This window comes from Coregonus clupeaformis, chromosome 21 (genome assembly GCF_020615455.1).
Source record: "Coregonus clupeaformis isolate EN_2021a chromosome 21, ASM2061545v1, whole genome shotgun sequence".
Taxonomy (NCBI): domain Eukaryota; kingdom Metazoa; phylum Chordata; class Actinopteri; order Salmoniformes; family Salmonidae; genus Coregonus; species Coregonus clupeaformis.
In genome coordinates, this window is record NC_059212.1 from 58,436,658 (window position 1) to 58,464,249 (window position 27,592).

The following is a 27,592-nucleotide window of genomic DNA, read 5'->3' on the forward strand; positions in this document are numbered from 1 at the left end:
CGAGGCAGGAAATATACAGTACATCCTTTTATTATCGCAAATATGCAAGAAAAATCTAATGGACACACTGTAAGTGAACACATGCCCTTTAATACCACAGTCTAATTATTAAAACATTTTAAATAATATACATTTTGTACCTTAAGTATACCCTTTTGAAATGTTTTTAATTCATATGTACACAACAATAATGCTTGCGAATTTGAAATTATTTTTTTGTTTTGTAGTGAGTGAGAGGACTTAGAGGTCTCTTTTCTAATAAGATGGTCGAGGGCTCAGTAAAAGCCAGTCCTTATAACAATTTAATATACAAACAACTGTACAACTGCCCTCTGGTCTCTGGACTTGTTAATTATGGTCTACCAACTTACTGACCACAAATTACTAAAAGAAAATGGTACACTCTCAGAAAAAAAGAGTGCTATGTGGCACCATTTTTCCCTGTAGCGGAACCCTCTGAAAAAGTTTCTAGATAGAACCATTTAAGATCAGATACAGCTCTTTCTGGTTCCAAATAGCACCCTTTAACAGGTTCTATTTGGAACCCAGGTTCTATTTGAAACCCAAAAGGGTTCTATCTGGAGCCAATTTTCAGGGTGTTCTCCAACTAGGACAAATGGTGCTACATAGCACTCTTTTTTTCTGAGAGTGTATGTGTGAAAACATACAGTATATTAGAGGAAATGCCCCAGTAATGTAATGAGGTATCTGTGAGAACCTGCCACCTGTAAGAGGTATTGTTGAGTTGCTTTACTCTTGTGTCAACAAGGACGTGAACTGATGAAGGTGAGCTAAATGCTGCCACATACTGTAACTATTCAGAACCATTGAGAACTGAGCCGGTTACCTTGAGATGGAAAGTTGAATCTAGAGACACCAGAGGACATAAAGTAGGGAGGGAATGTTTGTTTGGTCTAGTGTGGTGCGGTGCAATCCAGTGAGCCATGGGGGTAATGTTAGGAGGGTGCTCTGTACAGAAAGGTCTAGGAATGTGATGACGCAGTGGGGGGCACAACCCTTGTCTCTACTGGCATTGCTGAGGAGCTGGGAGTGCATGGGAGCCCGGGGGACCTGCTGGGCTCTGAAGCTCCACATCCCTCAGCAACATGAAAGGCCTGGTTGGCCATTCCCTTTGAGGTGACTGGATGCAAGGGCCCAGGCCAGTAGCAGGTCAGAACAAAGAGGAGCCTGATTGGGAGGGAGGCCCCCCAGGAGGTCTGTGCTGCCTTCTGGACTTCTAGGAGCTAAACTAACTAACTAAGCCTGGCCATCTTTAAGAAGTGAAGATTGAAGAATCCTGTGGCTTGTTTAATCAGTGGCCATCCGCAGAGAGGACACTGGACACTAGGACCAAGTCGAGAGTTGGTTTGTTACAAATTATTAGAGTACCATCCCATTTGAATTAAGATTTTCGTAATGTTTAATGAAAACACCCACCATAGGAAATTTCAAAACAAACTCATTAACTAGCCTGTGCTGAACCAAGATCAGAATGGGCCTCTTTTTTTATCAAGTATTTTGGAATGGAAGAAACAGTGTCTGTAAGTTACACAGATAGAAAGTATGAAAACGTATACTCTTTCTTTCTTGTTTCTCTCTTTGATCCACAAATGTAGAGAATCAAACCATGGAATCACAGCAGGATAGAGTAAGTGCCTCCCACTCTGTAAACAATGCTCTGATGCTCAGCTTACACTTCATTTTAGGTTATACTGCTGCAGACGTGAAGAGTGATTGAAATAATCCTGCCTTAGAAATGAGGTGACAGACAGTCCGCAAGACAAACATTAGGGGCTTCCATGATTGAACGGTATTCTTTCAATTGTCAGACTATTTGTACTGTGTTTGTTTGTATAAAATAGTTTTGAAAAATCATAGTGATTTCTGTGTCAAATAAACAATTATGAAAACATGAATTTTAAACTTTGTACAATCATCAAATAGGCACCTTAGCTTTATCACCGAAGTTTGCTATTACTTACATTGTTTTGGGCTCTCTCAACATATTAATATGTGCTAATTACTATAAACACAATGAGATAACATCTGGGTTGACTTGGCACTGGTCATCAGGACGTATACTAATAACTTGTTTTGGGTGGCAGAAGTTTTGTAGATGATGTGTTATAAGTGCAAACAAAGTTCAAGCATTTAGAGTACATCTCATCAAAAACATGGAGATACACTGATTTATCTCAGTTCACATGTTCGTTTTCAAGTTATGAACATTCTGGCATTCCACAACCAATCAGCAACACATTCAGAGCCTTCGTATAAAGATTTCTCATTTCACATTGCAGATCATTTTACCTTTTGACTTTTAACTTTTTAATACATATATGTACTCTCACATTGTTAATGTTATTTGATTTAAGATATGTTTTACAGCTAATTGCAACAGCGCCAATGCACTTTTTATGTGTGCTACAAATGTTTCCTCTGAAAGATGTACAAATAGCCAGGATCCCTTGCAGCCTCATTTAAACAATGAGACCTACTCCAGCTCTGAATGCATTACCAGCCAGACTGCTGCTTTAGCCACGTAGCCTCCAGACATAATAGTGTTTCTATAGCCACTGCCAAGTCTCTCTCTCTCTCTCTCTCTCGCTCTCTCTCTCTCTCTCTCTCTTTCTCATTCTCTCAAGCTTTCAAACCTAATGACTCTGAATACAACGTTCATACCTCCTTCATAAAGGAGGAAAAAAAACATAAAACAATCCTATTAATAATTGTTTACACCATATTGTGATAGAACAGCAAAAAACAGAGAAAAAAGTTGCACTTCATAAACAACAATGAAAACCAGAAAGACAATCAATCGGACCTCTCTTGGCTGCGAGGCCTGGTTGCTGGCTATAAGAGCGATGTGGGCTGGATGGCCACTGGGCTGGCGGGACGATGTGTGTTTGTTGAATGACTCTGTCGATTCCTCCTCTTCCTCTCTGCCAGCCCTGTCCCTTGTCAGGCCAGGCCTCCCTAAATTGGACCTGTCTCGTCCCCACTCAGTTGCACTGGCCGGCGCACACAACACATGGGCCTCACACAGACACGTACAGGACTGGACGACACACCGCCTTGCACTGCACCGAGGGGGGGTCGGCAAGGGGGCCGTGCTCCTCACTGAGGTCAGGAGACACCTCTTCACAAGGGGTCAGAGAGCCTTACAACTGGAGAAAATAGAGATTGGTCACGGTGCTTAAATGGTTCAAGAGATGGAGCTGCTGTTTCAGTCTTTTTGTTCTTCATCATAGTCCCAGATTTCTTTGGGTGTTATTAGTAAACAGAATCAAAGACTTTTGTTTTCTTTATTTCCTTTTTTGTGTTTGATACATTCCCCTCAGAGCACTGAGTTCCTCAGAGCTGGCAACGTTACCAGGCGTCTGCTAATACTTAGGTGTTTCTTGCTGGGTTGGTTTTTTGTGGTGTGAGGTGGAGGAATATTAGGGTTTGGATTTGTTCTGTTCTGTCCAGTAGGGGGGTGATGAGCCCCTCGTGGCTAGTCCCTCTCCTCTCCTAAAGTCCCTCTCTAGTCTAGGGGCTCCTGTTTTATCCTGATGGGGGTGTTCATGGACATACTCCGCCGGTCCTCACGACACAGCACATACTCGCTGAACTGGGAGGAGTCCACCCCGCCGCCGCAGGACGCTGCCATGCTGAAACCCTTCTGGAACAGACGCTCTAGAACCTGCAGGGACAGAACAACAACAAATGTTTAATCAATCAAATGTATTCATAAAGCCCTTTGTACATTAGCAGCCACAGAATGCTTTGCAGTAACCTGGCCTAGACCCGAAAGCGCAAGTAGAATTAGAAGCACAGTGGCCAGGAAAAACTCCCAAAGGGTTAACACAGACTTATCAATAATAATGACCTTGTCCACCCACCACCTCCTCATCAATCAAAGCTCATTTACTGGTGATGAGTCACATATACAGTAGCACATGTCATTAACCCAATCACATAGATGGATGGACGTGCCCGGAGGGGCGGTCGGACATCATATTGTCTCTGTAATATTCATGGTGGTGGGTGTGTTGAAGGATCTGCTGATGATGATATGAGGGCATAAGCTCAAATAGATGACGGGTTTGGGGGTGTATTAGAGAGAGTTTGCTAGGTGTGTTTGGAGGGAGCTGGCTTGAGTTCAGTGTATGGAGAGATAACAGGCTCCTAATTTCAGTAATGAAGCAGTAGGGGTTGAGGAGTGAGGCTGAGGCCTGTAAGTTACTGGGAGCTGTGAGAGGCTGTGAGGAGCTGTGAGGAGCTGTGAGGAGCTGTGAGGGGCTGTGAGGAGCTGTGAGGGGCTGTGAGGAGCTGTGAGGGGCTGTGAGGAGCTGTGAGGGGCTGTGAGAGGCTGTGAGGGACTGTGAGGGAGAGCTGTGAGGGTCTGTGAGGAGCTGTGAGGGACTGTGAGGAGCTGTGAGGGGCTGTGAGGTGCTGTGAAGGACTGTGAGGTGCTGTGAGGGACTGTGAGGCGCTGTGAGAGGCTGTGAGGGACTGTGGGGAGCTGTGAGGGACTGTGAGGAGCTGTGAGGGGCTGTGAGGTGCTGTGAGGGACTGTGAGGCGCTGTGAAAGGCTGTGAGGGACTGTGAGGAGCTGTGAGGGTATGTGAGGAGCTGTGAGGGACTGTGAGGAGCTGTGAGGGGCTGTGAGGGGCTGTGAGGGACGCGTGGTGAATGAGGAAGAGGGGGAATGTGCCCCCGAATGGATAATGGAGCTGGAGGGAGAAAACTGAGATGTGAGAGGGATGGATGCACGTTAGTGAGACTCAGATTTTTTTCATCTCCTGTAATCCTTTTTAGGAGAGGGGGTATCTTTAAATCCCAATGTGAGGAGTGCTGTGTTATGACTTATTCCCCAGTTCCTTTAATAGAGTGTTGCAGCACATGGAAATGAAAGGTCTCGCTCAGGGCTAGCCTCCCTCTCCCTATATTGCCAGATATGAAGCCAGAGACCAAGATCACGCAAAATACATGAGTTTACGCCTGTTGCCCCGTATAATCACACACACACACACACACTCATACACACACACACACACACACACCAGTGAGAGTGGCCTCATTGGAGAGCTAAAGCGGGACAATTAGTCCTGGTGGTTGAGTCATGCAGCCTCCTCAGTCTGGGGGTTAGGGTGCCTGCTGAGGAATTCACAGATCACACAGACTGATAGGGCCTGTTAAACAGGCCTGCTCAACTATTAATGGCTGGTTTAAACACCCCCCGTACCACCTCTCCCTGCTTCCCCCCTGCCCTGATGCAAAAACAAGGCTGAGACTGTGTCCCAAATGACACGCTATTCCCTATGTAGTGCATTACTTTTGACCAGGGACCCATAGGGCTGTAGTCTAAACTAGTGCACTATATAGGGAATAGGCCATGGGGCCATTTGGGACACAGGCTGAGATTAAATGTGGGCCAGCAGCATTTTTCTTCTTGCACCTAACTAACTCCGATAACGATAACTACCCCCTCTCCCTCTCCCTCTTTCCCCTCTCTTCTCTCTCTTCTCTTCCCCTCCCCTCCGGAGCTCTGTGGCGATGACGGAGTCAGTAATTTGTGGGAAAGAGAGGCGGCAGACGGCTGATGGTGAGTTTAAGAGAGGCACTAATTAAGAGACCTGCCGAAGCATCAAACGAACACTCCCCAAATCCACGACAGACGATGGAGAGGAGTAATGATTATGGAAATGATATTACACTCCCAGCTTTGATCATTGCATCACATTGCATTTTCCCCCCATATTTTTTTTTACATATGTGGGACTCTGTCATGTTAGGCGACGCGTTCGGTCACAAAGGAGAGTAGGGTTGATCAATAAAGATACTCTTAATTAAAACATTTTGATAATGAGGCATTATTACATTGTAAATACATTGAATTTAACCTCAACATTTCATATTGAATTTCAACACATGACCATGTACATTTCAACACATGTACATTGATCTTTGATTCAAAATGCCAAATGTCCCAATGTTCAAGTGTCTTTAACGCTTCTTGCTGTAAATAAGGTATTGGCTCTTTTACAAAACCCAGGAGTTATGGTGGTTTCTGAAAGTTTCCTACTTTCTAAACTTCTTCCACTGTAGCAGCACTTTTGGTTCCCCTTTTACTGCCTCTGTCTACATTTGAAGCTGAGAATGTGAACAGAAGCATGGCCTCACTTCATCCCCTGTGCACCTTCATACACGTAGCCTAATGTAGCACACTAAACTATTCTCACTGTTGCAGGGTTGACTTGGCTGCAGAGGGATCAGCCACTGTCACATTCAACCCCCACCCCCCTGTACAGCACACAGGGACATCACAGTGCTGCCACTCAAACCTGGGGTCGCCATGGGGATGAGCAGGGGATACGTATCAAGCTCGCTCCACTAACCTCCCAGCATCATAACGGAACGGAACGCAGTAGAGACAGAAGAGAAGACGGTGAGGCAGGAATCAAAGTGGATGAGCCTCATGGCTGGAAACAGAGCGTGATGTAATATTGATGGCCACCGGAGTGCACACACACACAGGGTGCACACACACACACACACACACACACATACACCCGAGTGCACACACACACACATACACACATACACCCGAGTGCACACACACACACATACACACACCGGAGTTCACACACACACATACACGCAGGAATGCAGGCACACGGATGTACACACACACACACACACACATCCACACACACACACACACACACACACACACACACACACACACACACACACACACACACACACACACACACACACACACACACACACACACACACACACACACACACACACACACACACATGCACAGACACATCTCCAGAGATGCCTGTGCAGCACTCGTCTGTCTCCAGATGTCAGGACGTTGGGCTGGGTGTGAGTGACAGGTAGAGCAGACTCAGAGTAATGTGGTGCTGCACGGAGGGAGTCCTACTTTGTTTAACTATACATGGGCATTAAAATGTGACAAGGCACACCGCTGTTTCTACCTCTTCTTCATTCTCCACTTCATCACAAGCATCTACAACAAAATACCAATTAGAAAGTGTTTGTCTGATCATACTAAAGCGTGCCATTTCTAGGAGGGACAACTGCTGCCTTGTCTAAGAGACAAGTTCACAAAATAAGTTTCTAGTAATGCTTTGACACAGGAGGGCCGGAAATAGTTTTGGTAAGTTTATCATGTGCTCTATGTTTTCTTTTCAGAAGGGAGGGGTGAGGGTGGTGGTGGTGATGGTGATGGAGGCAGACTGCAGGGTGGTTCTCCCTGTTACTAGCTGACCCAGTATGGATTGATAGGCTGGCTGTGTGACATGACATGTCAGAGAGAGTGGCTCGGCCATGTAATGTCCCTGGCCCTGGCAGCCCTGGCAGTGAGAGGGGACAGGAGGGGGGACAGGGGCCGTGTCTCAGAGTAGTGTTGCTGTCAGGGTGATGAAGGAAGGATTGCGTCTGGCCTGATCACAGTGCTCCATCACTATGATGTATGGAGGAGTATACCGGCCGCCTGCTTTGGGACTGTGTGTGTGTTTGTGTATGTGTGTGTTTGTGTGTATGTGTGTGTGTGTGTGTGTGTGTGTGTGTGTGTGTGTGTGTGTGTGTGTGTGTGTGTGTGTGTGTGTGTGTATGTGTATGTGTGTGTGTGTGTGTGTGTGTGTGTGTGTGTGTGTGTGTGTGTGTGTGTGTGTGTGTGTGTGTGTGTGTGTGTGTGTGTGTGTGTGTGTGTGTGTGTGTGTGTGTGTGTAGTGTACACCTCTGTGGCTCTTTAGCTAAATGTTTTCCCTTTCTTAAGTGGACCAGTCCTTTTTTCCCATGGCTCTACATCACAGAGCAGGTGGTTTGCATTATTTCCCCTAAATTCCTCTCATGACTGCAGGAATTAATCGTTCACTCACCAAGGTGGGGTTGTTTATTGGTTTGCTCTTACGTTGGAGTTGGCAAGATTGATTTCTCAGACAGAATGAGCCAAAAATCTTATTGTTAAATAATTATAATGAATGTACCTGCCTTGTATCGGAATAAAAATGCTGTAACGAAGGGCACCAGATGACTCTGTATTTAAAACAGAGACAGAAGAATCCAAACCAGGGCAACATGGAAATACACAAGTTCTCAATACTATCTATTTTCCATCTCTTTTTCAACTCTTTCCCTCTCTTTCTCTCTCCCCCTTTCTTTCTCTCTTTTCTTTCTTCCTCTGTGGGCGGGGTGTGGTTGCATTTCCTTGGGTCGGGGTCCAGGACTGTAATCAGATCACAGGCACATTGTCTGGCCAGGTAAGATGAGGATTATTCTCATAACCTTCTCATACCTTCACGCAACAATGACACAGGACATGATGAGTAAGTTGTTTAGAAAAATCTCCCCTTACACCAGAAAACACCTCCATCTGCTCTCTGTTCCCCTAACCTACAGCAGCTCAATGAGCCTATCAGCCAACCCCTGCAGTGTGCTTGTGTGTGTGTGTGTGTGTGTGTGCGTGTTTGTGTGTGTGCATGCCTGCGCGCGTGGGCGTGGGTCTTAAAGGGGCCAGCCCAGAGAGAGAAAGAGCCCTGCCGTAAACAATGCCTCCCCATCCGGTGGCAAAGTCCATACGTTGAGACAAAGCCCTCTAGAGCCCCACTGTGTCCCTCATTCACTAACACAAACATCACAAACAGGAAACCCTGAAGAGAAGGCAGGCTCCCGTTTCTGCCAGCGCCAAGTCATTCACACGCTGTCTGTCCCAAATGGCACCCTATTCCCTATATAAGGTGCCATATTCACCGACTATGTAAGGAATACGGTGCCATTTGGGATGCAACCACTGAATAATGGGGTTTGTTTCACCTCAGCGCCACAGAGAGACAGTGAATCTGTGGGAAAGGCCTAATAATGAAAACCTAAAATAGGAGGGATACTTCCCAGTCCATTTGAGACGGATCTACGGCGCACACTGAGACCAGACTCAGCGGGAAACATAGTGGGAAAATGTTGTGTTAGTTGATGCGGCCAATTAATTATATTGCAAGCCATTTAAAAATCTATCAAATAAGTATAAACCGGTTTAGGCTGTTTGAGAAATTGTAAGTATGGTATTAAAAAATGCAATACGTGTATTTCAATCTCCCCGGGCGGTGTTATATTGGAGTCTTTTTAAAAAGAGGAGCTGTGTCTTAAAAAGGAGTCAAACGTAAATTATGCATATCATATTTTGCGAGAAGAAAACATGGCCGCAGCGCAGGCAGACAGTAGAGAGGAGACATGGCTTTGTCCCGCTGCTCAGGCAGCTAGGCAGCAGCCCCGGAGGTGGTCTCTCACATTGGCAGGAGGGCGTGGAGGTGTCAGAGCAGAATGCCTGCCTGGCGTGTTGGGGGTAGTGTGGGGCATGCTGGGCGCTGGGTGAGGCTCCTCTATGTGTTGATCTGTATGGCTATTGGCAATGAGGTGTTGATGATACCACAGAGCTGTGGTGAGAGGCTGCTGCGTTCCTTAAAGCCTCATTCAAACCTTGGAGAGGGAAGAGTGCTTTCTGAGAGGAAGATGAATATTATCACTGTGACATACGCCTACAAGTGGCTGAAAAAACGTGTCACTATCTCCGAACATCTTAAATAAATTCACACTAAATCACATGAGAGTATCTATTATCCCACGTGGGTTATGATGAGGGGTTGTTGCTACAGAACAGTCATCTTGTCTGTGGCTACACGCAAGCTACAAATCATGTCACACGCCTTTACATTTCAAAGTGGAGTCCTTGTCCTATAGATCACCAGTGACGACTTTAGAACAGTCAACTTCACATCTGTAAAAAGTGATACACTACTATACCCACTTTAAACCCTCCTCCCTCAAGACTATAGGAAAACAGAAGTCACAGAGGCTCTCTGGGGTTTTCATCACCAGGAAAAAAAACTTCTAGTGATGATTAAAGATGGCTGCCGACATTCATGCACAGACAAAACAGCGTTCATTATCTACCTGGACAGAGTTGAGCCTGCAGTAGCCGTTGAGGGGGAAGCGGATTACGTGCGTGGGGTCCTGGTTCCAGCCGGCATTCACCGAGTTGCACATGACGTCTCCAGTCTCGGGGAAGATCTCCTCGATGAGCACCTTCTCCCCGCTGAGGGCGATCCGCTCACCCAGGTCAGGCGTCACCCGCACCACCAGGCAGTCACAGGGCTGGGCCGTCCTGCGCTGCTCCCGCTCCTGCTTCCAACGCTCCAACTCCTTAATCATGGGGGACAGCTGGTAGTACCGAGCCTCCTCGTACAGCAGGTGGAACTCCTGGATGGGACAGGATAGGACACACGCACAAACACTCAAATCCAAGTAATTTTCATGTCAGACCTCTTTGTCCTTTTTACGGCACTTCGATACGAAGTGATTTTCGTAGCAGGTTAGGAGAGCAGTTTTGCTAACGGTAACCCTAAACCTTTTCCTAACCTTAACCTCAGTCTCCTAACCTGCTACGTTAATTCTCCTAACCTGCTGCGTAAATTCTCCTAACCTGCTATGAAAAAAGTACTTCCGTATCGAAGTGGCGTTAAAAGAGTGTTCCCCGTCTATTATAGTCCCTCATATTCCTCTCATGGTATTTCCTGGTTACAAATGATTTTGGTTAGGCCCACAATGAACATTCAAATATCTCAGATTGAAGAATGATTCACTGGTAAATCAGATCAGTCTCCAGTTGTTTACAAGAAAGGCCTGTATTGTTTTTTACTACCAGAACCACAGCCATGCTAAACATGGCCATAGCTGCAATCAGCCAGTCAGTCTCTACTCCAACAGTAGCTGTTGGCAGGGCTGAGTAATCCTCTAGCTCTATTCTATAGAGGCCTGTGTCAGTGAGGAGAGGCTCAGCGAGCCCAGGCTGCAGTGATGTGGGATGGGATGGTACATTCCTGTGTGCAGACAGTCTAGCTGCAGCAGATTGCTAGCTGCCTTTCTCCCCCTGGGCTGTGATTGCTGGGGGCCATTTGCCCCTGCGCGCTTGCCTCTAATTTCCCACAAGACCAGATGGCACCATCATTCAACACTACCATAGAAAATACCAGGAAGACTGAGGAGGAAAGGCAAGCTATTGGTAACTAGCTAACAGAGGGGAGGTGAGGGGAATATATGTGGGAGAAGAAGTGAACATGAGGATAATTATAATATAAGCCATGGTTGATTTTTTATGCATGCTTTGCATAGAGGGGATTTTATGGTAATGTCTAATGTGAATAGTGGCCCAATGTTAAGCTCTGATATCACAATTTAATATTGCGTCAAATTAGTATTGTAAATGTGCTTGCAAAACAATCAGTAATTGATTTAGCTACCATTAGCTCTAGCTGGAAATTATACAAAGGTAAATTGCTACCTTGGAAATTATACAAAGGTAAATTGCTACATTCATGGTAGCCGCATTCATTACATTTTATTTGATGTATTTCCTGTACAAAGAGAAGGTCGAAAATATATAGAGGTTAAGATAACGTCGTCACAAATCTTGGACCAGCGCTATTGCTAACTACCAGCACCGTTGCTAACTAGAATAGCAGGTCCCATTGTTGAAAAGAGTTATGGGATAATAGAATCTCGTTGTCTTAACAATTGTCATCTTCAACCTAGCACAAAGGGAAACAATTTTCCCATGACATAATGAGTTGCCATATCCTCCATGTATTTGGTCGGTATCAGGACCTTCTAATCATTCTCTTGATGAAAGATACTGGTTCAAGAGAAAAGTTGATGATTGCAGTGTTTATAAAGTCTTTATGCACTTCTAAAGTAAGTTAGGGTTTGTGCAGAGGAGAGAAAGAGTGAGTGCCTGTTTCAGTCTGACTGCATCATCATTGGCTGTGGGTGTTGGGTGCTAGGGGTGCTGGGGGAACCAAATCTAAAAAGAGTTTTCCCTTGCCTCTCCAGAACACTGCTGGGTACAGAGTGTGGTAGGGCAATAGCAGCAAACAGCATATTCATTAACCCTGCCTGCCACAGTGAGGATGGAAGAAACAGACGCTATTTCTTCCATCCTGAAAAACCCTTCAATGAAAAACCTTCTGCTTCTTTAACCCCTCATTCAACCCCCCCATCTGAAAACCAGGAATGACCCAAAACCAACTCTAGCTGAAGCGGGCGATGACGCAACACATCTTAAGCAGACATTGTAATATGTAAGATGACAGAATGTGAAGGGGTGGGTCGGTCACTTCTTTTCTCTCACTTCTCACTGCGGCTGACAAAATACATACAGAGACGTTCCCCCTTCGGGGTGCTCTCTGAATCGAAGTGTAGCTCCTCATCCTTCACAGGTCTGAAGCCATGGATGGATGTGTTTTTAACAGGGGTCTGTCTGCAAGGCACTTTAGTCATCCTGAGCCTGAGCCGGGCAGAACAGAACAGAAAACAACAGAGTAATCCTAACGTAATGCTGAAGTGAGGATGAGAGGGGAGACAGGCCCAACAGCTCTGTCTTTGCTGTATGCTGCCAGCTCCAAGAGACAATCTATCCCACAATCCTGTGCCCAGACAGGCCGGTTGAGCTCCAAAATAATGATCCGACCTGATCACCCACTGGCAAGGCAACATCGCAGGGAAGGATGGAGGGAGAATGGATGGAGGGGGGAGGTGGAGGGAGAATGGAGGGGGGGAGAGCAAGATAGAGAGGGGAGACAGAGAGAGCTGACAGAGAGGGAGCAGACAGAGAGAGAGCAGACAGAGAGGGAGCAGACAGAGAGGGAGCAGACAGAGAGGGAGCAGACAGAAAGGGAGCAGACAGAGAGGGAGCAGACAGAGAGGGAGCAGACAGAGAGGGAGCAGACAGAGAGAGAGCAGACAGAGAGAGAGCAGACAGAGAGGGAGCAGACAGAGAGGGAGCAGACAGAGAGAGGAGCAGACAGAGATGGAGCAGACAAAGAGAGCAGACAGAGAGAGAGCAGACAGAGAGAGAGCAGACAGAGAGGGAGCAGACAGACAGAGATTGTCTTGATCCAAAACAGGAACAAAATACTTTTTTACAGCTAACTAAACCAACAAAATTAGAAGTTACCTTCTACACTGTCATTTGACATGGATATGGTAATACCACTGACCTATATGGGGTGATAATGAACAAGACAATAATGAATGTGAAATGTGAAATCAATTAGCCTTAATATTGCAATAACACTTTGTCTAGCACTGTGGGTGACTGAGAAATCTACTAGATCGTACTGAAAAATAAAGAACTTACTGTTCATTGATATAATAATATTATTCTAACATGCAAAAACACACCGGAATGGTTAAGGACCATAACCTAATTTGACTGAGCATTGCTTACACACTTTGTGATTCATTGAAGTCTGAATAATGTCTGAAATATGTCATGTGGAAGGCATATTAATGGTGGATATTGTATTATATCTACTGATTTATGCTAAATATTTGTTACTATTCCGCTAAGCAGACTTTCACATTGATTTAGCTAAACACACAGCATCGTGGCTGCCAGCAGTATAAGAGACCCAGGCCTGGGGCGACGCCAAGACTGATTGTTTTCAGATAAGAACATGCTCAAGTCCTCCTAACTGTATTTGCATTTCTTTCAGAGTTCACGTAAATTGAAAGGTATGCAGATCAACAGAGAGAGAGAGGAGGCTGGATGATGCGAGGGTGTTAATGTCATGAGTTAAACAATGAGGCCTGATGCTGCATTCGTTTGGCTTACAGTCATTGGCTGATTGGACTGTGTAGAACGGGGAGTGGATGAGAACAGCTATAGCTTCCATACAGTACACTATACAGATCAGACCAAAACCAAAATGTAATTTGCCAAAAATGTGAAGGAAGCTTTCATGTCCTCACTGTTGTTCAGGTCAGTCCCCATTCAGCCTTAATGCTTAGCCCTGAGAGTTAGCCAGGGGCTCTGCCTCTCCTCTACTCCCCTTAGCGAGAGTGATGAACTACTCCAAGCCCACAGGGGAAAGACATGGAAGTTTGGGTATAATAGGGTGAACTAAAAGGGATCCGAATGGACAGGAATAGAATCTGCTCTCCTTAGCCATCATCAACCATAGAGAACTTTACATTTTACTCATTGTGTTTTAGATCGATCAAAGTGGTTAAATCACAGAAGATTTGGCATGAGTCCATGATCGATCGTTGGCCTGAATCTTTGCTCTGTTACTAAGTAGAATAACTTAGTAACAATAATATGTGTGTATTTCCAGAGCCGGTTGGTGTGCTAAGCCGAGCGCGTCCAGGAAGGAGTCTCCTCATGCGCACGCTGAAACAGGAGCCAGGTGTGTGCAGCCACAGTAGGCTAACATGGACCAAAGTAGTGTCCCAGATAGAGCACTGTATAAAAGTGTGTGTTTTTGTGAGTGTGTGTGTGTGTGTGTGTTTGTCTGTCTGTAGACATCACCTACAGTACACTCCCTCCCCTCACATTCCCCTCTGTCAGACTCAAGACAACATTATTCTCGCTTCCTCTAGTATTCCTACTTCCCTCTCAAGCCCAGTTCCTTTAAACTGTCATGGCACTGTATTGAGAGCAGAGAGAGAGAGACAGTGGCTGGGAGACTGGGTGGTACTGTCAGACTGGAACAAGTGGAACAGGGGCTATACAGCCTGTTTCACCTGGCTTCACCTCTATAGAAATATTATTTTGTGAGAAACAACAGCTCTGGGCTTTGGTTCACATCACAGAACAATTCTATGTTTTAGACTGAATTTTCACCTTTCCTTCACTGTATACTAAAGGTGCAGTCCGGGATCTTAAGCGCTTACAAATTCGTAACATATTGTACGAATTGTAATTCGTAACATATCATACAAATTGCATAAAAACCTTTTTTAAAGATATCAAGTGAAATGTATGACGTAGTACACAATTGTGCACAATTTTCGGGGACCCATTTTGGCTCGTGAGCACAACTTTCAGAACTACTGGCTGAAATTATACAAAACCTTCGAAGCATCACTTTAGTGATAAATCAGTGGGGACTAATTAGATTAGATTTCCAATCTTTTATTAATAAAACATATGACTGCTGATATTGACCTATTGAATGTGAATGTAGTGCCAAATAATGTTTACAATATAAATTGATAGACAACGAAAACTAACATGTTAGACATTCTTCTCAGATGAGAGGGAAGCTCAAACTTTTAATCAATAATCTATCCTTTGTATATCTCTCACTGTGTGAGTGCATACAGTGCACATGATGTTATGGTGTGCAAATACAAATCATAATGTACCTTGAAGTCATCTGGGAGAAGCAGTTTGCAGGTCCTGAGGAAGCTGAGAATGTAGCGGAATATCTCTCCATCCCTGTCGATGAAGTAGTGCTGCTTCAAGCTGTCCAGCACGATGGGCTCTGTGCCATTAAACAGACGGCTGATTCTGGAAATTGAAACACACACACACACATAATGGAATGAGGTTGAGTTGAGCGGCTGCCTTCAAATGCATGAAACAATTACCCTCCATTTATTTTTCCATTTTATTAGTGCTAAGGCTGAAATGTATTAGCATCCTGGTTGAAACAAGGGGCTTAAGGCACATTTCCTGTGTTCCAGGCCTGTTTGAAGTGTCCCTTCTGCTGTGTGATTAGGACAACATACAGTGTCTCGGCTGGTACTTACAGAAATTAATGTTATGGGTTCAGTTTAAAGCTCTATTACTAAAGGGTAAAAAAAAAAAAAAATGGGTTTGCTACAATGAAATATGATATATGTTTCTCTATAGTGTGTGAATCCATGATGCATATGATAATGTCAATATTCACAGTTTCATACTCTGACACCTATTTGTGTTTTGAATACAAATATTCCACTGAATTATGTATTGATTTGGTTCATTTTTTAAAACAAGTAAGAGACGAAGTGTGACTATTACACCTCATGCCGTTCACTGTAAAAATCAGCATTCATTCAAAAAGTAATTTCTCTAAAATAACTGACGCAGGTTTCCCATTAGAATACAGAACAACAGAGGGAAATTCCATGAATGATGGACATAACTTCTAAGACACCTGTAGCTCGCCAAGCATCCATCCATAGTTGGCCTCTCAAAATGTACTGTAACCAGGAGTGAATAAGGAGTTGAAATTGCTGTAATCTGTTAGCTTTCATCCCACCATATCCTGTCGATACGATGACTTGAAATATGGTTGGACAACTACACATTTCTCTCATCTCTTGTGAGGTTGTCAAGGTACAGACGTAGGATCTTAATTTGATCACCTTGTTGCAGGAGAACCTTCCTGCAATGCAGGAAATTAAAAACATGTAGTGTATTTAAGGTTTAAAAAGGCTTCTGAAGTTTGTAATTTCCACTTTTAAATTTCTGACTTGATTTTCCCTTACAAAAAATGTATCAACCCCCCCAAAAAAATCCCTTAATTATAATACACATAATAATTCACATTTCCTGGTGCTGCAGGATATTTTCCTGCTGTAGCAAACAGTCTCAAATTAATATCCTACATCTGTAGCTACTGTAGCTCTCAACCATTAGTTCATTAATTTCACCTCAGATCTGCACTAGGTGTATAATAGCTATAGACCTGGAAGGAAGATAAATATGACATTTATGTTGGTCATTATTAGAGACATGATTGACATGGTGTCTCTATCACTGTTTTACTGAAGTATTTGTATGAGTCACTCAACAGTTTTCTGTAGAAGTGGCAGTTAAGTGTATTTAGAGTAACCTTTAAAACGATTTCACTGCACATTTCCCTCCTCTCTCCCAGAAACAGCTCTTGGCAGAGAGAAGGCTTCGCTCGCTGTTATCATTGTTTTGATGTAATCAGCTCTTTAATCATGCTAACAGCTTTTAGGTCAGCTGAGTACAGTTAAACCACAAAGAAAGACAAATTCACACAAGCTGCTTTTGCCCAGTGACTGTTAAATCCTGTTATAAGACATAACACAAGAAAGAGAGTCGCATTGGGAATCTCTATACACACAGCTGTATTACATTTTAGTCATTTAGTAGACACTCTTATCCAGAGCAACTTACAGTAGTGAGTACATAAATTTTCATACTTTGTCATACTGGTCCCCCGTGAGAATCGAACCCACAACTCTGGCATTGCAAGCGCCATGTTCTACCAACTGAGCCACACGGGACCACAATAAGTGTTGACTTTATAGTTTAAATCTCTAAAGCGAATTGCATTGAATTTCCATTACAATCCTTTGCTTTGTAAAGACACAGTGCCTGTATCAAAGGGCTTCATCAGGTATAGACTGAATCATATCATGTAGAATTTGCCCTGTTTTTCCTTTCCTGTTAACTGTATAAAGAGAGCCAGTGCAAATATGCTCTCCCTCTCTTTCTCTCTCTCTCCATCTTGCCCCTCTCTCTTTCGCTCTGGAAATCGATGCAAAATGCTTTATAAAAAACCAATACTCATCTCCCTGTTATGCCCGAGGTGTTCCTTTCTCATATGGTCTTGCAATTCTTCCAGCTAGAATTTCACCATACCCCTCCAGGCTAACTCTGTTTTTCATCTCCACTTTTTTTTAAAGCAATTAAAATGCTGCCTGTTTTTATTTTATTTATTTATTTTTCCCTCTCTCCATTTCTGTATCTCCCTCGGTCTCAGTGTTTTCTTTTGGTAAATCACAGATTCGGGGCCCTCAGCACCTGAAAGACGGACCCCTGCCCTCACCCAGCTTTGTTTCTGTCATGTCAGACAGGTAGAGAGAGAGACAGCTACACACCCTCATGCCTGCCTGCCTGGCTCAGATGAGACAGAGAGAGACAGAGAGAGAGAGAGAGAGAGAGAGAGAGAGAGAGAGAGAGAGAGAGAAAGAGAGAGAGAGAGAGAGAGAGAGAGAGAGAGAGAGAGAAGGGCAGAGTGGGAGTTTGTGAAGGACTGGAGCATCTCTGATCTCCCATCCCAGCGGTGCTGAGTAGAGGCAGCGGGGGTGAGCAGGCGGTAGGTAGACATCTCATGGACCCACACATGTCAGACTAACAGTTTAGAGTCTGAAACTCATGGCTAGGGGTGTGGGTGGGTCAAGACAAGTGCAGCTTTTCACTCTCTCCAAAATGAAAGAGACCTGAGCTGTCTTCAATAGATTCCCAATAAATTTTGACATACGTTGCAGGACATCTTACATATGTCTGTGAAAACAAATGCCCAGAGAGTGTGTTTGGATGAATGTATCAAACCCAACTTCAAGGGCGTACACTGGCTCTGTGGGGGCCAGTGATATCCTGCAATGCTGGAAGGGGGGCCTGAGTGAAAACGTTTGGGAACCCCTGGCATAGTAGATAATACCACTGATGGCTGCAGGTAGCCTAGTGGTTAGAGCGTTGGGCCTGTAACCGAAAGGTCGCTGGTTTGAATACCTGAGGTGAAAAAAAATCTGTTTTTATGCTATACTATATATCCCTCATAGATAATGGAAACCAGAGAGATTATCAAAATAAAACAAGTATCAAGTAATAACCTGTGTCAAAGGTCATTTCAAAATAGTTTCCTTGTCTGTGTAATATTCTTCTCATTTACTTTTCTCAGCCTCAGTAGAATGGAGCTCTGAAGCTTATCTCCTTAACTATGAACTCCCCAGAGCGGGTATCAATGTTTGATGACCCCTGTCCCTTAATGCAGTCTGTACAGAGGAAGATGAATACCCAGACATTAGTTACTAGACTAAGTTTCTCTACGCACTCTGCATTATTAACGCAGCAATCTTTTAAAAGTAATCATCAACTTACAATTCTTTGAACCTTGTTCTTTAATTGTCAAGTTTCAGTGGATCATGGATGGTGGACTAGGACTAGACTCCTCCATGCACACCACACCGGATGTCCTCTAAAAAGACTGCATATAAGTCTGGCTATTGCAGTGTAATTGTTTTGCTTTCTGTCAGCCATTATCCTAATTCACACAAAAGGGCTCCTCCTCCACTGGTTCCAGAGGAAAGTGCACTCCTGAGGCAGACTGTGTGGAACACTGAGGAGGCAGAGAGAGTGAGAGAGAGAGAGAGAGAGAGAGAGAGAGAGAGAGAGAGAGAGAGAGAGAGAGAGAGAGAGAGAGAGAGAGAACGAGAGAGAGAACTGGCTCTCACATACACAGTGGTATCCTGTCATTACTCTTACTGCAAAAGCACTGCTTCTGAGCTCCCTACTATACAGTATGTATGTTACATTTGTAAGGCTTTTCTCAGAGGAGGAAGGGGAGGACCATCCTCCTCAGTGAATTTCATTTATTATTTATTTAAGTAAAACATTTAAAAAGTGATCCTTTTTAGATAAAACTATACTAAATACATTCACATATCACCAAATAATTGATTAATTTACTTTTTTGCAATGGTCTACAGTAGCCTCAACAGCTCTCTGTAGGGTAGCACCATGGTGTAGCCGGAGGACAGCTAGCTTCCGTCCTCCTCTGGGTACATGGACTTCAATACAACACCTAGAAGGCTCATGGTTCTCACCCCCTTCTATAGACTTACACAGTAATTATGACAACAGAATCGGCAGAAGCAACTTCCGAAGGACGTCCTCCAACCTATCAGAGCTCTTGCAGCATGAACTGACATGTTGTCCACCCAATCAAAGAATCAGAGAAAGAGTACTGAAAGCATAAGCTACAGCTAGCTAGCACTGCAGTGCATAAAATGTTGTGAGTAGTTGACTCAACGAGAGAGAAAGACAATAGTTGAACAGTTTTTGAACAAATACATTTCTTCCAAAAAAATGAAGGAGAAGCAAGAGAGAGATCGAGAGAGTATCACTTTCAGTATCACTTACTTAGCTAGCAAATGCAGCTAGCTAGTTTAGCCTACTCAAACATCCTCCTCAAACAGATGGGATGCTATGTTAGCTAGCTGGCTATGACTATCCAACACAACACTGGAACTCTTCCAAGTCAAGATAAGCTTTTGGTTTTACTAATTTATTGCCACCGGGGCCCGCCGGTGTAAGTGCTAAACTGCTTACTGACTGTACACTGTAACTACATGATTGTAGTGGGTTTACTAACGCGTTAGTTCTATTAGCTACATTGACTATGACGTTACTTTAGCTAATATGGTGACAACGATGTAGGCTGTGTGTAACGGTTATGATATGGTTTGGAAAGTTGTTTTTGCCTGGTCACATACAGCTGATGTGTTGTGCATTGAAGTCCACAAGCGAAGGGAAAAGGTGAGAGGAGGAGAGTGCATAGATGCGAGAAGGAATACAATGTGGCTACTATGAAAGTGAACTGTGTTTACGCGTGATCAAGGGTGTATTCATTCTGCCGATTCTGTTGAAAAACTTTTCTTAAACGGAAGCAAACAGAACGAAACGGGGATAAATATACCTGTATTTGTCCAAAGGAAACACTTGTTTGCAACTGTTGGACTAATGATTACACCCTAGATCAGCTAGATGCAGGCAAGAGTGTGCAAGGCGGTATTGAATGTGTCACTGTCTGTCCATGTGTAACTGTCTGTCGCCTCAAATTTTTCTCTCAATCTGTGTGCACCAATGTTGTAAACTTTCATTTATAGGCTAGCTTGTAGCGACCTCATGATGGGTATAGGGAAAATGTGAGTATCATGTAGTAGCCTAAGCCTATCGCTGTTACATTGAACTGGGTGGATGGAATATGAATGACAGTCATCTAATATTCTGTAATAGAAATAAGGCCATGCTCATAAAAAAAATAAAAATGTCCTCCCTCATCTTAAACTGACCGCCACTGAGGTACATGGTGGTGTAAAAGTTAAATGATAAATAGTATAAACATAAGTGTAAAACAACACGGTACATTTGCATAATGTACATCCTGGTACAGTGCCTTGGGAAAGTATTCAGACCCCTTTGACTTTTTCCACACTTTGTTATGTGACAGCCTTATTCTAAAATGCATTAAATAAATAAAAATTATCAGTAATCTACACACAATACCCCATACTGACAAAGCGAAAAATTGGTTTTTAGAAATGTATGCAAATGTATAAAAAAATAAAACAGAAATACCTTATTTACATTAGTATTCAAACCCTTAGCTATGAGACTCGAAATTGAGCTCAGATGCGTCCTGTTTCCATTGATCAATGTTGAGATGTTTCTACAACTTGATTGGAGTCCACCTGTGGTAAATTCTATTGATTGGACATGATTTGGATAGGCACACACCTGTATATATAAGGTCCCACAGTTGACAGTGCACGTCAGAGCAAAAACCAAGCCATGAGGTCAAAGGAATTGTCCATAGAGCTCCGAGACAGGATTGTGTCGAGGCACAGATCTGGGGAAGGGTACCAAAAATGTCTGCAGCATTGAAGGTCCCCAAGAACACAGTGGCCTCCATCATTCTTAAATGGAAGAAGTTTGGAACCACCAAGACTCTTCCTAGAGCTGGCCGCCCGGCCAAACTGAGCAATCGGTGGACAATCTCCTCTGTGGAGATTGGAGAACCTTCCAGAAGGACAACCATCTCTGCAGCACTCCACCAATCAGGCCTTTATGGTAGAGTGGCCAGACAGAAGCCACTCCTCAGTAAAAGGCACAGGACAGCCCGCTTGGAGTTTGCCAAAAGGCACCTAAAGACTCTCAGACCATGAGAAACAAGATTCTCTGGTCTGATGAAACCAAGATTGAACTCTTTGGCCATAATGCCAAGCATCATGTCTGGAGGAAACCTGGCACCATCCATACAGTGAAGCATGGTGGTGGCAGCATCATGCTGTGGGGATGTTTTTCAGCGGCAGGGACTGGGAGACTAGTCAGGATCGAGGCAAAGATGAACGGAGCAAAGTACACAGAGATCCTTGATGAAAACCTGCTCCAGAGCGCTCAGGACCTCAGACTGGGGGCGAAGTTTCATCTTCCAACAGGACAATGACCCTAATCACACAGCCAAGACAACACAGGAGTGGCTTCGGGACATGTCTCTGAATGTCCTTGAGTGGCCCAGCCAGAGCCCGGACTTTAACCTGATCGAACATCTCTGGAGAGACCTGAACATAGCTGTGCAGCAATGCTCCCCATCCAACCTGACAGAGCTTGAGAAGATCTGCAGAGAAGAATGGGAGAAACTCCCCAAATACAGGTGTGCCAAGCTTGTAGCGTCATACCCAAGAAGACTCGAGGCTGGAATCGCTGCCGAAGGTGCTTCAACAAAGTACTGAGTAAAGGGTCTGAATACTTATGTAAATATGATATTGCAGTTTTGTATTTTTTATAAATTAGCAAAAATTTCTAGAAACCTATTTTTTCTTTGTCATTATGGGGTATTGTGTGTAGATTGATCAAGAAAAAAAAGAATTTAATCAATTTTTGAATAAGGCTGTAACCTAACAAAATGTGGAAAAATGTCAAGGGGTCTGAATACTTTCCAAAGGCACTGTATATGTGTGAGTGTATATGAAACAACCTGTATTTGAACATCTGGAAAGTCATCCTAATATATAAACTATTGATTTACTGTAATTATAATTATAATGTCATAAAACAGTGGGTATTATGCACATACTGCTAGTAATAACAAAAATGTTCACGTGTACCTGCAGTGTCTTGTCCTGTCTTGCTGTCCAATCCTCTTAAATGAACCAAACACACAGCTAATAGCGATGACAAACATGACATAATAATACTAAGGATAAACAATGGCCTTTTATAGGCATGGAGATTTTCTCACAACAAGATAAATCATGTTGGTTTATGGACAAAGAAAACAAAGAGAGTTGACAGTGATTTCCTGTCAGAGCTGTCTGAATATCCAAGGCTTATGTTGATACTTTTCCTCTAACCATTTCCTCAGATTTTCCTACAAACTGATGTATGTTTACCTTGGCTTAGCTGAAACTCTGGCTTCAAGTAATAGTAATTGACTAGGGGGGTCATTTCTATAGAAAACATGAACTAACTTCAGCATAAACGATTTGCATTACTTTAAAGTTGCATGGCTGGTTTTAGTTACAAATCATTTGGACATCGATTAGAAATGTTTTTAGATCAGTTGGTTTTGTTACTATAATGGGGAAATAACAGCTGACATTTTCCCTCTCCATAATGTACAACTAAAGTGCATAAACCTGTAGCATCATTTCAGTGAATGAAAGAGTCAGCAACAGCAATTAACACATTTTCCATGTGTTAGAAAATGTTATAATCAAATACAATTCAAATGAAGCCATATGGAGGTTAGGCTATCCAACATACAATATCAAACTAGAGAGAAACTATCATTAAAGCAATCAACTGTATAACTGATATCAAAAACTTGTAATGAGGGGTTTTGGGGGATATTGGGATATATGTCCTATAAAAAGTGTTTTTGAGCACGATTACTTATTTAAGTTTATGGTGGGAGACAATTTCAAAGAAAATGTGTATCAGTAGGCTACTCTCCTAGAATTTGTTTTAAAAATGTGAAAAATGTATCTTGGCACTATGGATAATAAACGAGACAAACACCTTTCACTTGTTGAATGAGAATATCCGATTCCTTACCTTGAGTCTGGGTATTTGGTGAGAGTAGCCAGGCTACTAGTATACATGTGTCCCCCGACGTCAATGTGAACCGGAGCATTCGACTTTGTCAGTTGAGCCGGTAGAGGGATTCCTTGTGTGGACATAGGAGATACCGGGGACCGGGTCAAAGACAGGCGTGACATGCTTCTTCCTTCCTGAAAACAAGTAAATGGAAAAACCATAGACATCATAAATTACTTGGGTCTCCAGAAAGTCTGTATCTTCCACCAGTGCGATCCTGAGCCTTATCAGATCACTTCCACGTCTGTCTGCTCGCATATTTAGCTTACAGAATATTGCCACCGTTCTAATGAAGTATGTTTGCATCTTTTCATTCAATGCTGCAGGGGAGGATGATTATTACGGTTCCAGAAAGAGGAATGCTATGTGTCAGCCTCTAGGTGGATAAAACAAACTGCAATATTATAATTAAAGGTTGTGTTATGTGTTAGACGTGATATGCCCAGACACACCAACCACCAATCTGAGAATACAGAATCGAGGGCATTTGTTCCTGATGAACTCTGTCCCTGAACCACACATATGAAAAACATTTACCCCTTACAAGATTGTCATGTTGTTTCTTTATTTTACCCCCACACAATAATGTCCTATAAATGTAAATGTAATAACAAAGTTACTGGTGCATCAAAAATAGCATCTCATATCATAGGAGTCAAGGTAAATGATATGTATCCAACACAATAAAACTTAAAAGGACCAAGCAAGATGTGAAGACAAACTACTTAGTAACTTTATAATATCTGTCATGAAAATGTATGTAAATGTAATGGTCAGGAGTTTTAATTAATTGCTCGGAATCCTCCAATGAACTTTTAGAAACGTGGGCAGGCTTTGGCCACATGTTCAACAGAGAAAGGATGCAAGTCCTCAGGCTGGTGTGAATTGGGGATGTTGGATGGAAGGCATGGGAAACATATGACCACTTCATGAATGTCAACTATCCGTTACATGAATCCCTCCCCAAACTATTCCAGAGCCCCTTCGTAACACTCAGGCCATCCAGGTAGCATACACTGGGTTGGCGCGCTTCAGGCCACAGCGCAGTCCGAGGCGCATGGATCCAGCTCGTCAGAGTTGGGTTAAACAATGATGTAGGCTATTAAACAGACATGTGGGTATTGGGGATCATAGTTCCTCAATTTTGCGTACAACCAATCACCACAATCGAACTTAATCAAGATTGATCAAAATAACATGTTTTCCTCTGTAATTTGGGCAAATTACGCACAGGCATAGGCCTGTCAATTAAATCCCAACATCTCAACTCACAAACATTTTAATTAATATCAGAGTCAGTTTAATAGGAACATATCAGATATAGTTAGAAAAGTCAAGCAACTTACATTAGGATGTGGTTTCATGAAAAAATATACATCCATCATGTCTGCAAAAATGGCGGGTCGCTGGAATAAACTAAATTATTATAACTTGAAAGAAAGGCATTTCATCAACTTGTTCTTCCATGCAAGAGCACATTTACTAAGCTTTTAATTTTAACCATAAAAGGTCAACAGAAGGCAGTTGTTAGGGTTCATTCAGCCCTTTGCTCCAGGCGAGATGCCCTGGGGCACAAAGTGTTGTTGGAGACTACAGAATTTTCCAGGGTGTTGCCCGCCTCGCTGTATACACCACCAAGCCTTCAGGAATAATTATCATTTAATACGCACGCTGGATGATATATTTCAGGCCCCAGTGAAAGAAAGACTTCAAAAGACTTAAGAAGTTTTTGGCGTATAAGGCTATCCCACCTCTTCATTTAGCCATGGGCCACAGTAACCAATACTGATAATATTGTTGGGGGAATATATACCAGATAGGACACACACACACACACACACACACACACACACACACACACACACACACTGGGTTAAGATGGGAGGAGTTGACGGAGTGGAGGGTAACGTGAAATACAGGACAGAAGGAAAGCATATTGATATTATATGATCAATATGTGGGGTAAAGATTATCATTATTAAAAGGCTATAAGCCAAGAAACTCTCACAAGAGTTTTCAAATAAAAAATACAAATACTGGCACTATTACCATTGACTCGTTTGAATGAGATCAACTGACATCTGTTCCGTGACTTTCTGTGTTATAATAGTTTCCTATTGACCAACATTCTAGCTGTAGTAGCTCTAGCCAATAACGGTTTGAAACGTTCACAAGAGTTGGCTTTCACTATGGGCAATGGTGTACCAAAGAAAGATATTTGACAATTGTACAAAGCAAAGATCAGAATGTGCGTAATTGTTATAAAATAAAATAGCCAAAAAGAACGTGCACAGTAGCAGAGATCCATAGTGTACACTTTTGCCCTCTTGAACACAGTTTACATTGATGCCCACGGATAGCCTACTTCTACCAGATGCACAATATGGCGTCTTACTCATTTCTACCAACATGAAATTATGATCCAGAGACGTTTGATTCAAAAGCGAACAATGCGTAAAATGAATGCGTAAATATGCCAACAGCATCAATAGACAACAAGGGAAAGACAACAGCCTAGACAAACATTCACACCTTTCCCAGACTGGACAAAACATAGCCCTACTACAAGTAAAGTTATTCCAAATTACCTGGTGTTGAGTATAGTTTGTTCGCTGATACTGTAGGCTATCATACCATGAGGAAATGCCGTATCTTAATATGAATTTAGTCATACCGTTTCAAACATCGTAGGAGTCCGAGGGAATCCGTGCCAGTTTCTATCAGTCCCAGCTGATGACTGCGTTCCGCCTTTTCACATGCCCGGAGTTTCGTAGAACTAGTGCCATCCAATAGCCGACCCAAGCATTCCTCAAGTAGGATCCGCTCCTTTGGAACGAAACTGCCAACACTGTATCCACAAACTGTTCTAAAACGTGAATCTACCAGTGATAACTACATTGATTAAAAAGAAGGGTCGCTGTGGCTTTAAAGATCTATAGCTGATGCTGGCTGACTTGTTCAGACCAAGCTCTTTCCACAAAAGCAGCACAGGAAGAAGCAAAGAAGCGTTCTTACCTTATACATAGAAGATATCTCTCCTTTCCCTTTTCGGTTCTTATTTGAGTCGGTCAAATCCTGCTTCGTATTTTAGCTTCTTGAGTGCCTTTTTGCTTAAATGAAACTGCCGGTCTGTTATGAGAAGAAAGCCAATAATCCCGTCTCTAAATAACAGAGCAGCGCTAAAAAAGAATTCTTGCTCCGGGCTGCCCAATCGCCTCTGGGGCAAGGATTAGGCTACAATTAGCTCAACTCTACTCGCACCCAGTCCGATTTTAAAAATAAAAAGTGATACTCTCTCCCTGTTACATAAATTATGTCTATTGCCAGATATAACGATTAATGTTACGTTTTTCGTATTTTCCGGAGAAAAGAAATACAGCCCCCGTAACGGTTTAACGTTCTGGTTTGCAGGGGATAACGGGTAAGTGCTGTTCAGTATCAGGCAAGTGTCACGTCGCTCAATATATTTAGAGCAGGAAAAAAGCAGATTTTAATCATTGTCATTTCGTCTGATGTAAAATTTCCCCAGGCATTTCCAGCTAGGCATATATTTCCATTCTCCAGTTAAATAAGTAAAACAGGGCACGCTTCCCTAGTCGTGTACTTGGAGCTATTACAAAAGGCACACTAGTAACTTGTTGACAGTGTCAATAAAATAGAATAATAATATGTAGATATCCTTGGATACTTTTCATGCGGCGATTTTTCCCTGTCCTTTCTCCACTAATGTCTCCAGTAGTAACGCCAAATGTCCTGTAGGCCGTTAAAACCAAATTACGTCTATCGACATGCATTCTGCTATTGCAGAAAGCGCCCTCACAACCTGCCTCCAGCTAAACGCGCCATTTCAATTATAGCACAGGGCTAGATGGAGAAGTCTGCAGTGAAAATGTCCTATGCAAACAGTGAGACAGACTGCTAGCCCAGCTAGAAGATTTTACTAATTTACCTAAAGATGCATTATGTTAAATGAATATAACGGTCTGGCTAAATGCTAATGTTGTTATATAAAACGCAAAAATAAATCAGTGTTGCATCACTTTTATAGCAGGCTAAAAGGCGCCCTGTGGAAGTCAAAGTGATATCTCTTTGCTCTGCCTCCTTCCTGTGCAG

At 43.1% G+C, this 27,592-nt stretch overlaps 1 protein-coding gene across 4 annotated transcripts; it reads right to left on the reverse strand.

Annotated features, from left to right (window-relative positions):
• LOC121535809 (BTB/POZ domain-containing protein kctd15) lies at positions 1-27,382 on the reverse strand. 4 transcript variants are annotated; one of them, XM_041843105.2, is made up of 6 exons: positions 26,068-26,085; positions 24,826-24,885; positions 23,438-23,613; positions 15,223-15,367; positions 9,970-10,275; positions 1-3,685 (listed from the first exon to the last, which is right to left on the reverse strand). In XM_041843105.2, the coding sequence occupies exons 2-6, from the start codon at positions 24,862-24,864 to the stop codon at positions 3,527-3,529; spliced, it is 825 nt and encodes a 274-aa protein (XP_041699039.2). In that variant the 5' UTR covers positions 24,865-24,885; positions 26,068-26,085; the 3' UTR covers positions 1-3,526. The 4 variants fall into 4 exon arrangements, with proteins under 4 accessions (XP_041699039.2, XP_041699041.2, XP_041699040.2 ...); XM_041843107.2 differs by lacking the exons at positions 24,826-24,885; positions 26,068-26,085 and adding an exon at positions 26,495-27,382; XM_041843106.2 differs by lacking the exons at positions 24,826-24,885; positions 26,068-26,085 and adding an exon at positions 26,154-26,471.
• Positions 27,383-27,592: the final 210 nt, after the last annotated feature.